Source organism: Medicago sativa, chromosome 1, assembly GCF_051527215.1.
Source record: "Medicago sativa cultivar Bolivia chromosome 1, Bolivia_mono, whole genome shotgun sequence".
Taxonomy (NCBI): domain Eukaryota; kingdom Viridiplantae; phylum Streptophyta; class Magnoliopsida; order Fabales; family Fabaceae; genus Medicago; species Medicago sativa.
In genome coordinates this window covers 16,821,688-16,834,603 of record NC_140749.1, presented here as the reverse complement: position 1 = coordinate 16,834,603, position 12,916 = coordinate 16,821,688, and the positions used below count along the sequence as shown (strand labels likewise).

The 12,916-nt window shown below is 37.3% G+C and overlaps 1 protein-coding gene across 1 annotated transcript; it reads left to right on the top strand.

Moving 5' to 3' along the window:
* The first annotated feature begins 4,225 nt into the window (after positions 1–4,225).
* LOC146953151 (uncharacterized) lies at positions 4,226–5,943 on the top strand. The gene is made up of 2 exons (XM_085741023.1): positions 4,226–5,668; positions 5,938–5,943. The coding sequence occupies exons 1-2, from the start codon at positions 4,226–4,228 to the stop codon at positions 5,941–5,943; spliced, it is 1,449 nt and encodes a 482-aa protein (XP_085597149.1).
* The last annotated feature ends 6,973 nt before the right edge of the window (positions 5,944–12,916 follow it).

The following is a 12,916-nucleotide window of genomic DNA, read 5'->3' as shown; positions in this document are numbered from 1 at the left end:
AGCTCATTGCATTTCATTAATAATAATATTGTCAATACAAAATGGGATACGATAATAAATGATGGGACTAGCTAGAAACGTAGTCTCTCCTGCAAGAACATGAGCAACTGCATTTGCTTGTCACCTAGTGAACTCCACCCTGGAGTGTGTAAAGAAAGCGGAAAAAGAGCTTTGCAAGATGCGATGACATGCCCAAACTAGGAAATATCATCACGACGGGCATGGAAGGCATCACATGTAACCTTAGAATCTAGCTCGAAATCAACACTCTCGAAAGACATGTCACTAAGCCATTGGAGGGCTTCAAATAAACCCATAGCTTCACCAGGGTTGGCACGGCCATGCCCGATCTCTAGTGTGGTATAACCTCAATTTTTCTCTTCTTCTCCATTCATTCTCAAACACAAACCTCTTGTCATACCCCAAATTTTGACCACTTTTCTTGGTTTTTTTAAATTTTTTATTCGTATCTTTTGCACAATTAAAACCGTTTTATTCGCATTTAATTAGTTAGAATTTTTATTCATATTTTTTAAGTAGTTAAGAAACTTTTCATTCGTATTTTAATTAGTTAGAATTTCTATTTATATTTTTAATTAGTTAAAATCTTTTATTTGTTCGTCCCCTTTTTATTAATTTCTTTCTAATTTTCGCTTTTATTGTAGTAAGTAATCACATTTCTGTTTTATTAGTCTTAAGTATTTTATTATTAGTCTTTGGTCTTCAGTCCATGTGTCAAGTTATAATTGGTCCAAGAAGCATCTATTTCTTTCCTTTATCTCCAAGTTTCTTCAAGGGCTTTTTTCTCATCTGTCCATTTATCCCTCTTAACCTAATGTGTCACTATAAATAACTCCCAATCATTGGAGAGGAGGAGGCTGCACTCACTCCCACACAAACAGATCTAGAAAACGGCAGTAACAAAATGAAGATCAAACTCTCTTTTTCACAAGAACAAATCGAGTAGCACATGAACACTCAACACCAATTTCCAAAATCATGAAACACTAATACCCAGCCTCATTTTCAATTCCTTTTCTCACAATCACAAAGAAAATCATCTCATAACCCAACAACAACTACTATTTTCGGTTTTCCTTCCATAAACCCAAACAACAACACCATTTCCATATATCTCTCACAAACACCTCTCAAACAATCAAATCGGCTCTTTCTCAAGGTTACCAAATTGAACCGACCTTCACACTCAATACACAAAACCAATTCAATCACTTCAGCATCACTGTGACACAACCGTTTTCAAAATCAAATCCGACATCGATTCATACCTTCAATATCAAACTCATTCGAATCATCAACAACGACAACGGATCTCGTAGATTCAAATCCAAACTGAAGTGGATTCGTGACAGAGAAGTTCGTGTCCAGATTCCAAACAGAAGAAAGAAGAAAGGGGAAGGTGGATCCGAGTCAAACCGAAGCTTGCACCAACGATATCAATAAGGAGAATCAATCTGGATCAGCAAGAAGAAAATTGAGGTATGCGTTTGTTGTTGTTTTTGTTTTAATAAGCTTCTGTTTCATTATGTGTGTGAAGATTTTCGAAGAAAATGAAGGATTAAGAGTAGAAAAGAAGTGTTTAGTTGTTTTAAAAGCTTTTTTTAACATGAAAGAAGAAGGAAAATGGATGCTGGTAGTTTAGGAAGAAGAAGCTTTGCTGGATCGGTTTTATATCACCCTTGCTGGACCGGTTCGGTTTGAACCGACCCGTTCCTGAACCGGTCCAGCTTCTTTGAACCGATCCAAGCCCATCTGTGATGATTTGAGGCCTGTATTTGCTTGCTGACTGTCTTTTACTGATCGCTGATACACCCTAATATTGCTCACTGTATCCCCCTTTTCTGTGTGTTATCATGCATACGTGAACCATTTTAAATTTATGCATTATTTTAACATTTTAATCACTTATTTTGAAAACTTATCATGCATTTTGTTAGTTTATTTGATGTTAAAAATTCTTGTTATTTTCATCTTCAAATTTTATCTAGCATGCATTATTAAGTTAGTAGTTCAATCTTTATTTTATACATTTTTGTTATTTGTTTTGGCTCAACTAAAAAAAAAATATATTTTCCATGCATCTTTATTTTAATTTCCCTTCAATCGGTTGTGTTCCACCCATTTTTAAGTTTTAGTTTCTATACTTCAGTTTATGTTGGTGTTTTGCTTTAAAGTTTTCTCTCATGCATTTTAATGTCTTGTTCAATAATTTTCTATATGAATCATGCTTTATTTTATGCCTTACTAGAATTTTTCTTACCATCATTGCATTGCATTTTAGTATTTGATGCTTTTAACTTTTTCTATATCTCATTTAATCATGCTTGCTTTAACTTTTGGTATCTATTTATTTTTATTTTTTCCTATTGCAAAGCCCCATAATTATTAGTGTGTATAATTAGGGGAATGATGTAATTTGTTGTGGGCTTTGCATTTAGGAATGGTATGTAATAGCTTAGTAATTGCACACACCGACACAAGCACCGACACTACACCATTTTATCCATGCTTGCTTTACTTTTTGCATCGTTACGCCAATTTACTGTTAGTTTAGTAAAACCTTTTTTTCATTCCAAAAATTAAATAAGCAAAAGTCAAATTATTTTCATAATAAACCTTGGATCCAAATCCAAGTGATTTTTCCCTTTATTTTCTTAATCAAATTCCTAATTGAACTTTAATTAAACTTAGACTCAATTTCTTAAATAAAATGAAACAACCTCACTTCTATTTTTATTTCTAGTGCCTTGAGGCCCCTCAATCTCCTTCTTGAAAACCCTTTTTTTCAAAAATAATTAAAATCAACCTAACCCACAAAAATATTTTGAGAGTGAACTACGGTGGTTTTGATCCCTTTTAAGGGTACGTAGGCAAGGGTTTATTCCTTCCAAATCGATCAAATAAAAATAACCAAAACTCCAACTTCTTCTCCCTCCATTCTTTCACTCATACTTTAATCAATAAATTTTCAAATAAAATAAAGTTAGAAAGAGGTTCTCACGGAGTACCGTGAACGACGCGGGTGCCTAACACCTTCCCGAATCGTAACCAACCCCCGGATCCAAAAAGGGTTTTTCAATCTCTTTTTCCCTTCCCAAGAATAAAATCGAGCAAGTCCGGTAGATTGAAGGTTCAAGTCCAATCAATGGCTTGACACCCGAAAATCTTGGTCTACAAAAATGGCGACTTCACTGGGGATCCTACGCGGGTTAAACCCACCTTTCTCTTTATTTTGTGCTTTATTCTTTGTATATGCTTTGTAAATATTGTTACGTGAGAGGTGAGAAAATAAGTCCTACACCCGGGCTTGAGTGAAACATAAGATAGAACGGAGTACGGTCATAGTGCCATATCAGGAGTAGTCCTGCCTATGTGTGCATGTGATATAACTCCACTCAACGTGGGTTCAAGAGTACATATACGTCACCATGAGTAGTCGTGATTGGCGTTATTATTCTTGAAATCCATCAAGCGTTGAGGACCTTTAGATCACCCTTAACCCATCTTGGCCATTTATTAGGACGTAGTGCGGAGACTAAACCAGGAGTAGTCCTGACTTTGGTCGTCACGCGATACTACACTCAAACTAGACTTCCTTACGAATTATTGGTCTAGGAGTTAATCCTACGCACCGAGATATTCATAAGGGTAGTTGTAAGTTGGGAACTTGGTAGAACCCTTGTTACAAGTGCAATTTGAAACCATAGTCCTTACCAAATGGCGTTACCTTCAGCTCCAACATTGTATACCTTAAACCTCATCATTCTAGCATAATCATGCATACATGCATTCATCCATAAACCTTTTTTTCATCCATTAAAAAAAATATTGAAGGATTTAACCAAGTTTTTGTAAATATCGAAGGAATGGACCTTTGTAAGAATGAATACCAAGCAATACAACTTCAAAAATCTTACCGAAGCTTTTGCTTTTGTTAAAAAACCTTGTCCTTGGTTTCGTTCTTACCTTTTGAAAAAAGAACCGATTGCGATATATTTACAATTTTCAAACGAAACCATGTTCATCTGCGATGTTTACAATTCACTTTGACAAATCCTTCGATAACAAAAATGTATATTTTTGCATAAACATATCATGCATCACTTTGCATCCATAGTTTCTACTCAGTGTCTCACATTGTGTCTTCACAATTAAGGGTCTATCCATCCGTCTTCTCGCATCTACAACACTCGTGCAAATCAGAATGCATCATCTTGAACAAGAGAACCACAAGCTTCGTGAAGAGGTGACAACCCTCCGGGCCGAAAATGAGATTTTGAGGAACTTAGTATCTTTAATGACGGTTGCACAGAGTCAGCCATTGTCTCTTCCTATTGGTAGCACTCGAGCTCAGACGTTTGCTTCCACTACCCCGATTTCAACAGTGTTTGCTAGTACTCCTCAACATGCAATGCTTGAAGGTTATCTCTGGAGCACACCATTAAGTTCTGGTGAAGTATTCCGTCCTGGTATCTCTAAGGTTCAAGCTCCTTTTGTGCAACAGACAACGCATGTCCCTCAATCAGGCCCTTTGATCCCTCAAGCTGTTATGACCTACTCAGCTCCTTTGATTCATACTACTCAGCAGGGTCCTCGGCCAATCTATCACTCAGAAAATGTGGTTGCACACGACCGGATAGCTGAACTGGAAGAAAAGTTTGACAAAATACAATTGGAATTGAAAGCTCTTCGTGGGAAAGAACTGTTTGGGAAAAATGCTTATGATCTTTGCTTGGTTCCCAATGTCGTTATGCCACCCAAATTCAAGGTCCCTGATTTTGAGAAGTACAAAGGAAACACTTGCCCTGAGCTTCATTTGGTGATGTACGTGAGAAAGATGTCTGCTCAAGTAGGTAATGATGAACTCCTTATCCACTGTTTCCAAGATAGTTTGACTGGTGCTGCACTGATATGGTATATGAGTCTGAGCAAGGATGATATCAAAATTTTCTGTGATTTGTGTGATGCTTTCGTTCAGCGGTATAACTACAACTTGCACTTGGCCCCAAACAGAAAGGAACTACAGGCCATGACTCAGAATGATAATGAATCCTTCAAAGCTTATGCCCAACGTTGGAGAGATTTCGCTGAACAAGTTCGTCCACGTCTAGAAGAGAAAGAATTGTTCGAGATTTTCCTGGAAACACTGGATCCGTTCTATTTTGAGCATATGCTTGCAAGTGCATCTGGCGATTTCGCGGATATGATGGCCGCAGGCATGCGTATTGAAGATTGGGTCCGAAAAGGACATTTGATCAAAGAAGTTGTTCCCACTAATGGTTCAGAAGAGGAAGACCAGGAAATGAGTGTGGCAGAAAGTCAACCTCAACAACAGTATCTGGCTTATCACCCTGTTGCCGCTGTTATGTCTGTCACAAATGCTCTGCAAAGTTCGGGTTATCAACCCCAGTTTCAGCAATATCAACAACAGCCTCGACAACGGATTTCAAGAAAACGGATTGACCCTATTCCCATGACGTATGCAGAGTTGTTTCCAAAGTTGCTTGAAAGGAATTTGGTCTATCCCAAGGCACCTCTGTCAATGCCAGCAAAGTTGTCAGCCCAGCATAGGCCCGACCTCTTTTGTGCTTTCCATCAAGGGGCACCAGGTCATGATATTGAGCACTGTTGTGCATTGCAGAAGATAGTTCAGAAGTTGATCCAGAAAAATCTCATACCTTTTGAAGAGTTTTGAATTTGAATATGCAAGTTAATCCGCTATCGGATCTTGGTATCTAAGGTTGATACGTGAAATGTTTAGCTGCAATTGGGTCTTTGCTGATGTTTATTTCTACTACTCATCTGTTTAATTAATATGTTTGTTTGTTGCTTTATGTCTTTCAAAAGAAAAATCCTTTCGGCCCACCCGAGACGGAAGTGAACTTGTTTAGGGCTTTTTGCTTTATGTATTTTCAGCATTAATTAAAAGGTCGTCTCGATCTCGACTTTGTTTTATTTTGTGCTTTTTCTGGAAAAATGGTAATACAAAAAACCAAAAAATTCTTTTTCTTTAAATCATTTTCACATACCTGCATAATCATAATGTTTATATCAATAATCAAATCATGCATTAATAAACCCGTTGAACACTTTAACCCTGTACTCTCTTTCGACTTTGAGTTCCTTGTATCCGAGACTGAAGAAAAGGAGGGTGAAAGTTTACCAATGAAATTTCTCGCCTACTGGTGCATCTTGACCGTCGAAGCTGCAAATACCAAGAAAGATTGTCCAGAAGAGGACTTTCATGTACAAAGACAGGCACGAGATGCTTCCATCTGCCTGCAGGGATATTGTACTTCAAGTGCACACTTTAACAGGGGCAACCCCCCCACCATCCCTCAATATACAATATAAAAGCAGTGCCCCACATGGAGGTCAAAGTTCTATCAACGGGAATTCCAATGAAAGCTAAGCTGGATTGAATTTAAGAGTGTTATTGCAATGGGCCCTGTACAGTTATGTCAAAAGGATAAAGCAAGTATTTGACAAAGAAGGCTCGTCCCCGTGAAAGTCAAGAAAGTGGCTTTGTGCTAAAAATGTGTTACCTGATTCTAGGGGCAATGTATGCCTAATTACAAAGGATAGTGATGAACTTGTATGTCCTGTGAATACCGATGCAGTCAAGGAATACTTTGCAAAAAAAAAAAAAAAAAAAGAAAAAGCGTCTCGATGGACTGAAAACCCGAAAGGGCGGTTCATGCAAAAGTTAGAGACATGCAAAAAAAATGATGAAGCTCGATAAGTCGCAAACCTGAAAAAGCGGCTTAGGCAAAAAAAAGCGTTTCGATGGACTGAAAACCCGAAAGGGCGATTCATGCAAAAGTTAGAGACATAAAAAAAATGAAATGATGATAAAAAAAAATGTGCTTATCCTGATAGGTTGAAACCCGCAAGGGCGACCTATGCAAAAGTTAAGGATTATGACAAAGTAACTGCATCTGGTCGGACATGACTCACTTGGGGAATTTCAGTTGTCAAAAGACCGCCGACTCATGGTAGGGTAACTGCATCAAATCAGATATGGTTCATCTGGGACATTTTCAACTGTCAAAGGATCTTCGATATGAAGCATCTGCAAATCAAAGACTCGGAACAGTGGAATTCAAAGTTGTTAGAGAGCATAGCGGTTATTGTGTTCAATGTACCTTTTCCAATATAATTACCATTTTCCAAACTTTTTAAAATCTGTGGAACCACGCCTTTGGCAGGTCACCACTCCTTTACAAGTAATTTGAGCCTGTGCCCATTTATTTGAAATTCTCATTTATTCTGTTTGCATAATTTTCTTCTATTTTTGATGTGAATACTTAAAGCAAAAAAATTTTAAAACTTTTTAATGTCTTTTGAAAAGCATAAACAACAGGTACATCTTCTTTGAGCTTATGAGTAGTAGAAACATACATCAACATTCGCCTCAAGGGCAGTTAAACTCTGCAAGGTAGGTATGACCAAGTGCTATGAGATGACCTCTGTCAAAAAAAAGAGAATAAAAAAAAAAAGAGAAAAAAAAGAGCTCGCTAAGTCGAAAACCCGAAAGGGCGGCTTAGGCAAAAATGAGCGTCCCGGTGGATTGAAAACCCGAAAGGGCGGTCCAGGCAAAAATTAGGGGCATACAAAAAAAAGAATATATTCCCGGTGGATTGAAAACCCGAAAGGGCGGTCCAGGCAAAAATTAGGGGCATACAAAAAAAGAATATATTCCCGGTGGATTGAAAACCCGAAAGGGCGATCCAGGCAAAAGTTAGGGATTTTCAAAAAAAAAAACAATGCAAAAAAAAAAGACAGAGGTATCACAGTTCAAGAGGGCCAAATGGAAAGAATGCACTTTGTGCTGGCTTACAAATGGCGACTTCTGCCAATGGTTGTATTGATGGCGACTTCTGCCAGTGGTTTGATTAAGTGGCAACTTTTGCCAGAATGATTGATTGATGATTTTTTCCCCGAGAAATGGCGACTCTTGCCTATGTTTTAATTGACGGTGTCTCCCATATATGGCTTGATTGATGTATTTTATCCCTTAGAGATGGCGACTTCTGCCAAATTGTTGATTGATGAGCTGTTTCCCCAAGAGGATTGATTATTGGGCTTTCCCCCCTCAAGTGGTTTGATTATGGGGAATTCTATCTCCAAGCGGTTTGATTATGGGGCATTCTCCCTTCAGTGGTGTAGGTATGGGTTGTTCCCCCACCAGTGGTCTGAGTATGAGCTTTACCCTGACAGTGTTTAACTCATCTCCAGTAATGTTATCCCCAATGAAGATTGTCGAGTGTTTGTACTGCGGTGTCAATCTATCTCTCATCTTACCTATCCTCTTTTGTTTCATCAAGTTCCCCTGTCATATACAGTCATACATTCATATATTCATGTACTCATACACTCATTCATACATATAAACATTCATGCACATATTGCATGCATACAAATATCATTCATACATGATTGCATTTATCGCCTTGTTTCTTATTCCAACTGTATCTCATAAAAGCGTCTACCCCAGTGTGTCTGGTCCAGAGATGTCATTCACTATAAGCCCGGTGAATTCCGGCAAACTTATCAAAAGCCGAGTGGATTCTCGCAACCTCTTATCAAAAGCCGAGTGGATTCTCGCAAAACTCTTATGAAGCCCAGTGGATTCTGGCCAACTTTTATCAAAAGCCGAGTGGATTCTCGCAAACCATTCATCAAAAGTCGAGTGGATTCTCGCAAACCTTTCATCAAAGCCGAGTGGATTCTCGCAAACCTTTCATCAAAAGCCGAGTGTATTCTCGCAAACCTTTCATCAAAAGCCGAGTGGATTCTCGCAAACCTCTTATCAGAAGCCGAGTGTATTCTCGCAAACCCTTCATCAAAAGCCGAGTGGATTCTCGCAAACCCTTCATCAAAAGCCGAGTGGATTCTCGCAAACCTTTCATCAAAAGCCGAGTGGATACTCGCAAACATTTATTTTGCTTCAAAAGGTCAGTCCCAAACCACGGACAGCTTGTGTTTACCTGTCATTCCCTTAATATGTCGTCCCCAACTTGTGTTCAAAAGGCGTCACTAATCCAATACATAAAAAGGTCATCCTCAAAGTGTTTAATTCATAAATGTCACCAATCAGCTTGTGTTCAAGTGGTAGATCCCATCCAATAATCACTTTGTCAATACTAATCGGTATAGACAAACTTTATCTTCTGTACTTTCGTCCTTACCACGGGCTGTTGGTAATGGACAAGCTTTACTTTCCGTCTTAAGCTTTATTTTCCGTCTCAAGCTTTATCTTCCGTCTGAGCTTTATCTTCAGTCCAACCTTTATCTTCCGTCTGAGCTTTATGTGTTCAAGCTTTATCTTCCGTATGTTCGTCTTTACCACGGCAGTTAGTAATAGACAGGCTTTATCTCCCCAGTGATGATTATCAAGTTTGTTCCCCAGTCAGTTTATTTTTGTCGTCTTTGCATTCATACTTCCATCACTTGCATTCATATCATTATATTCATTGCATTCTCAGCTTTTCAACTGGTCAAAATTCGGTGTACTTAGTATTTAAGTCTCTTCGACCCATCGATTTAAAAGTTTTCTTTCAAATCTTCGTGACGAAGAAACTTAAATAGGGGCATCTGTCATACCCCAAATTTTGACCACTTTTCTTGGTTTTTTTAAATTTTTTATTCGTATCTTTTGCACAATTAAAACCGTTTTATTCGCATTTAATTAGTTAGAATTTTTATTCGTATTTTTTAAGTAGTTAAGAAACTTTTCATTCGTATTTTAATTAGTTAGAATTTCTATTTATATTTTTAATTAGTTAAAATCTTTTATTTGTTCGTCCCCTTTTTATTAATTTCTTTCTAATTTTCGCTTTTATTGTAGTAATTAATCACATTTCTGTTTTATTAGTCTTAAGTATTTTATTATTAGTCTTTGGTCTTCAGTCCATGTGTCAAGTTATAATTGGTCCAAGAAGCATCTATTTCTTTCCTTTATCTCCAAGTTTCTTCAAGGGCTTTTTTGTCATCTGTCCATTTATCCCTCTTAACCTAATGTGTCACTATAAATAACTCCCAATCATTGGAGAGGAGGAGGCTGCACTCACTCCCACACAAACAGATCTAGAAAACGGCAGTAACAAAATGAAGATCAAACTCTCTTTTTCTCAAGAACAAATCGAGTAGCACATGAACACTCAACACCAATTTCCAAAATCATGAAACACTAATACCCAGCCTCATTTTCGATTCCTTTTCTCACAATCACAAAGAAAATCATCTCATAACCCAACAACAACTACTATTTTCGGTTTTCCTTCCATAAACCCAAACAACAACACCATTTCCATATATCTCTCACAAACACCTCTCAAACAATCAAATCGGCTCTTTCTCAAGGTTACCAAATTGAACCGACCTTCACACTCAATACACAAAACCAATTCAATCACTTCAGCATCACTGTGACACAACCGTTTTCAAAATCAAATCCGACATCGATTCATACCTTCAATATCAAACTCATTCGAATCATCAACAACGACAACGGATCTCGTAGATTCAAATCCAAACTGAAGTGGATTCGTGACAGAGAAGTTCGTGTCCAGATTCCAAACAGAAGAAAGAAGAAAGGGGAAGGTGGATCCGAGTCAAACCGAAGCTTGCACCAACGATATCAATAAGGAGAATCAATCTGGATCAGCAAGAAGAAAATTGAGGTATGCGTTTGTTGTTGTTTTTGTTTTAATAAGCTTCTGTTTCATTATGTGTGTGAAGATTTTCGAAGAAAATGAAGGATTAAGAGTAGAAAAGAAGTGTTTAGTTGTTTTAAAAGCTTTTTTTAACATGAAAGAAGAAGGAAAATGGATGCTGGTAGTTTAGGAAGAAGAAGCTTTGCTGGATCGGTTTTATATCACCCTTGCTGGACCGGTTCGGTTTGAACCGACCCGTTCCTGAACCGGTCCAGCTTCTTTGAACCGATCCAAGCCCATCTGTGATGATTTGAGGCCTGTATTTGCTTGCTGACTGTCTTTTACTGATCGCTGATACACCCTAATATTGCTCACTGTATCCCCCTTTTCTGTGTGTTATCATGCATACGTGAACCATTTTAAATTTATGCATTATTTTAACATTTTAATCACTTATTTTGAAAACTTATCATGCATTTTGTTAGTTTATTTGATGTTAAAAATTCTTGTTATTTTCATCTTCAAATTTTATCTAGCATGCATTATTAAGTTAGTAGTTCAATCTTTATTTTATACATTTTTGTTATTTGTTTTGGCTCAACTAAAAAAAAAATATATTTTCCATGCATCTTTATTTTAATTTCCCTTCAATCGGTTGTGTTCCACCCATTTTTAAGTTTTAGTTTCTATACTTCAGTTTATGTTGGTGTTTTGCTTTAAAGTTTTCTCTCATGCATTTTAATGTCTTGTTCAATAATTTTCTATATGAATCATGCTTTATTTTATGCCTTACTAGAATTTTTCTTACCATCATTGCATTGCATTTTAGTATTTGATGCTTTTAACTTTTTCTATATCTCATTTAATCATGCTTGCTTTAACTTTTGGTATCTATTTATTTTTATTTTTTCCTATTGCAAAGCCCCATAATTATTAGTGTGTATAATTAGGGGAATGATGTAATTTGTTGTGGGCTTTGCATTTAGGAATGGTATGTAATAGCTTAGTAATTGCACACACCGACACAAGCACCGACACTACACCATTTTATCCATGCTTGCTTTACTTTTTGCATCGTTACGCCAATTTACTGTTAGTTTAGTAAAACCTTTTTTTCATTCCAAAAATTAAATAAGCAAAAGTCAAATTATTTTCATAATAAACCTTGGATCCAAATCCAAGTGATTTTTCCCTTTATTTTCTTAATCAAATTCCTAATTGAACTTTAATTAAACTTAGACTCAATTTCTTAAATAAAATGAAACAACCTCACTTCTATTTTTATTTCTAGTGCCTTGAGGCCCCTCAATCTCCTTCTTGAAAACCCTTTTTTTCAAAAATAATTAAAATCAACCTAACCCACAAAAATATTTTGAGAGTGAACTACGGTGGTTTTGATCCCTTTTAAGGGTACGTAGGCAAGGGTTTATTCCTTCCAAATCGATCAAATAAAAATAACCAAAACTCCAACTTCTTCTCCCTCCATTCTTTCACTCATACTTTAATCAATAAATTTTCAAATAAAATAAAGTTAGAAAGAGGTTCTCACGGAGTACCGTGAACGACGCGGGTGCCTAACACCTTCCCGAATCGTAACCAACCCCCGGATCCAAAAAGGGTTTTTCAATCTCTTTTTCCCTTCCCAAGAATAAAATCGAGCAAGTCCGGTAGATTGAAGGTTCAAGTCCAATCAATGGCTTGACACCCGAAAATCTTGGTCTACACCTCTCTCTACCTTCAAACTTCTCTCTAAAACATCCATAACCATCAAACCTCAAACCTTCACATCTCCATCAAAACTTCACCAAACCAATTCAATTCTTCCACAAATCAATCAGAAACTTCATCCAAAACACAAACCACCAATCAAAAACAGCTTTCATCCACCCAAACCCATAATTCAACAAACCCTTATCTCCATAAACCCTAACCAAAAACCACAAATTCTTACCCAATCTCCACACCTAAACTCATAAACCTTCCTCAAACATCAACCCCAACCCTAAACCAACCCTTTTCACCAAAAATCTTCCAAACCCTAACCTTCACCCAAACCTCACAAAGTCAATCCAAGGTCAAGGTCTAATGGCTTCAAGAAGAAGTGGCAAGGAACCAGCTAGCTCTTCCGGAGGACCTCCACAAAAGAAACGAGCACCGGCTAAGAATCATGGCATCGTCTTCAAGGACAACACCCAAAAGGAAAGGTATAAATCTCTTATCTCTAAACCTTTGCATCC

Excerpts from the sequence above, each read along its gene's own strand:
- LOC146953151 (XM_085741023.1), top strand. The coding sequence starts at position 4,226 with ATGCATCATCTTGAACAAGAGAACCACAAGCTTCGTGAAGAGGTGACA.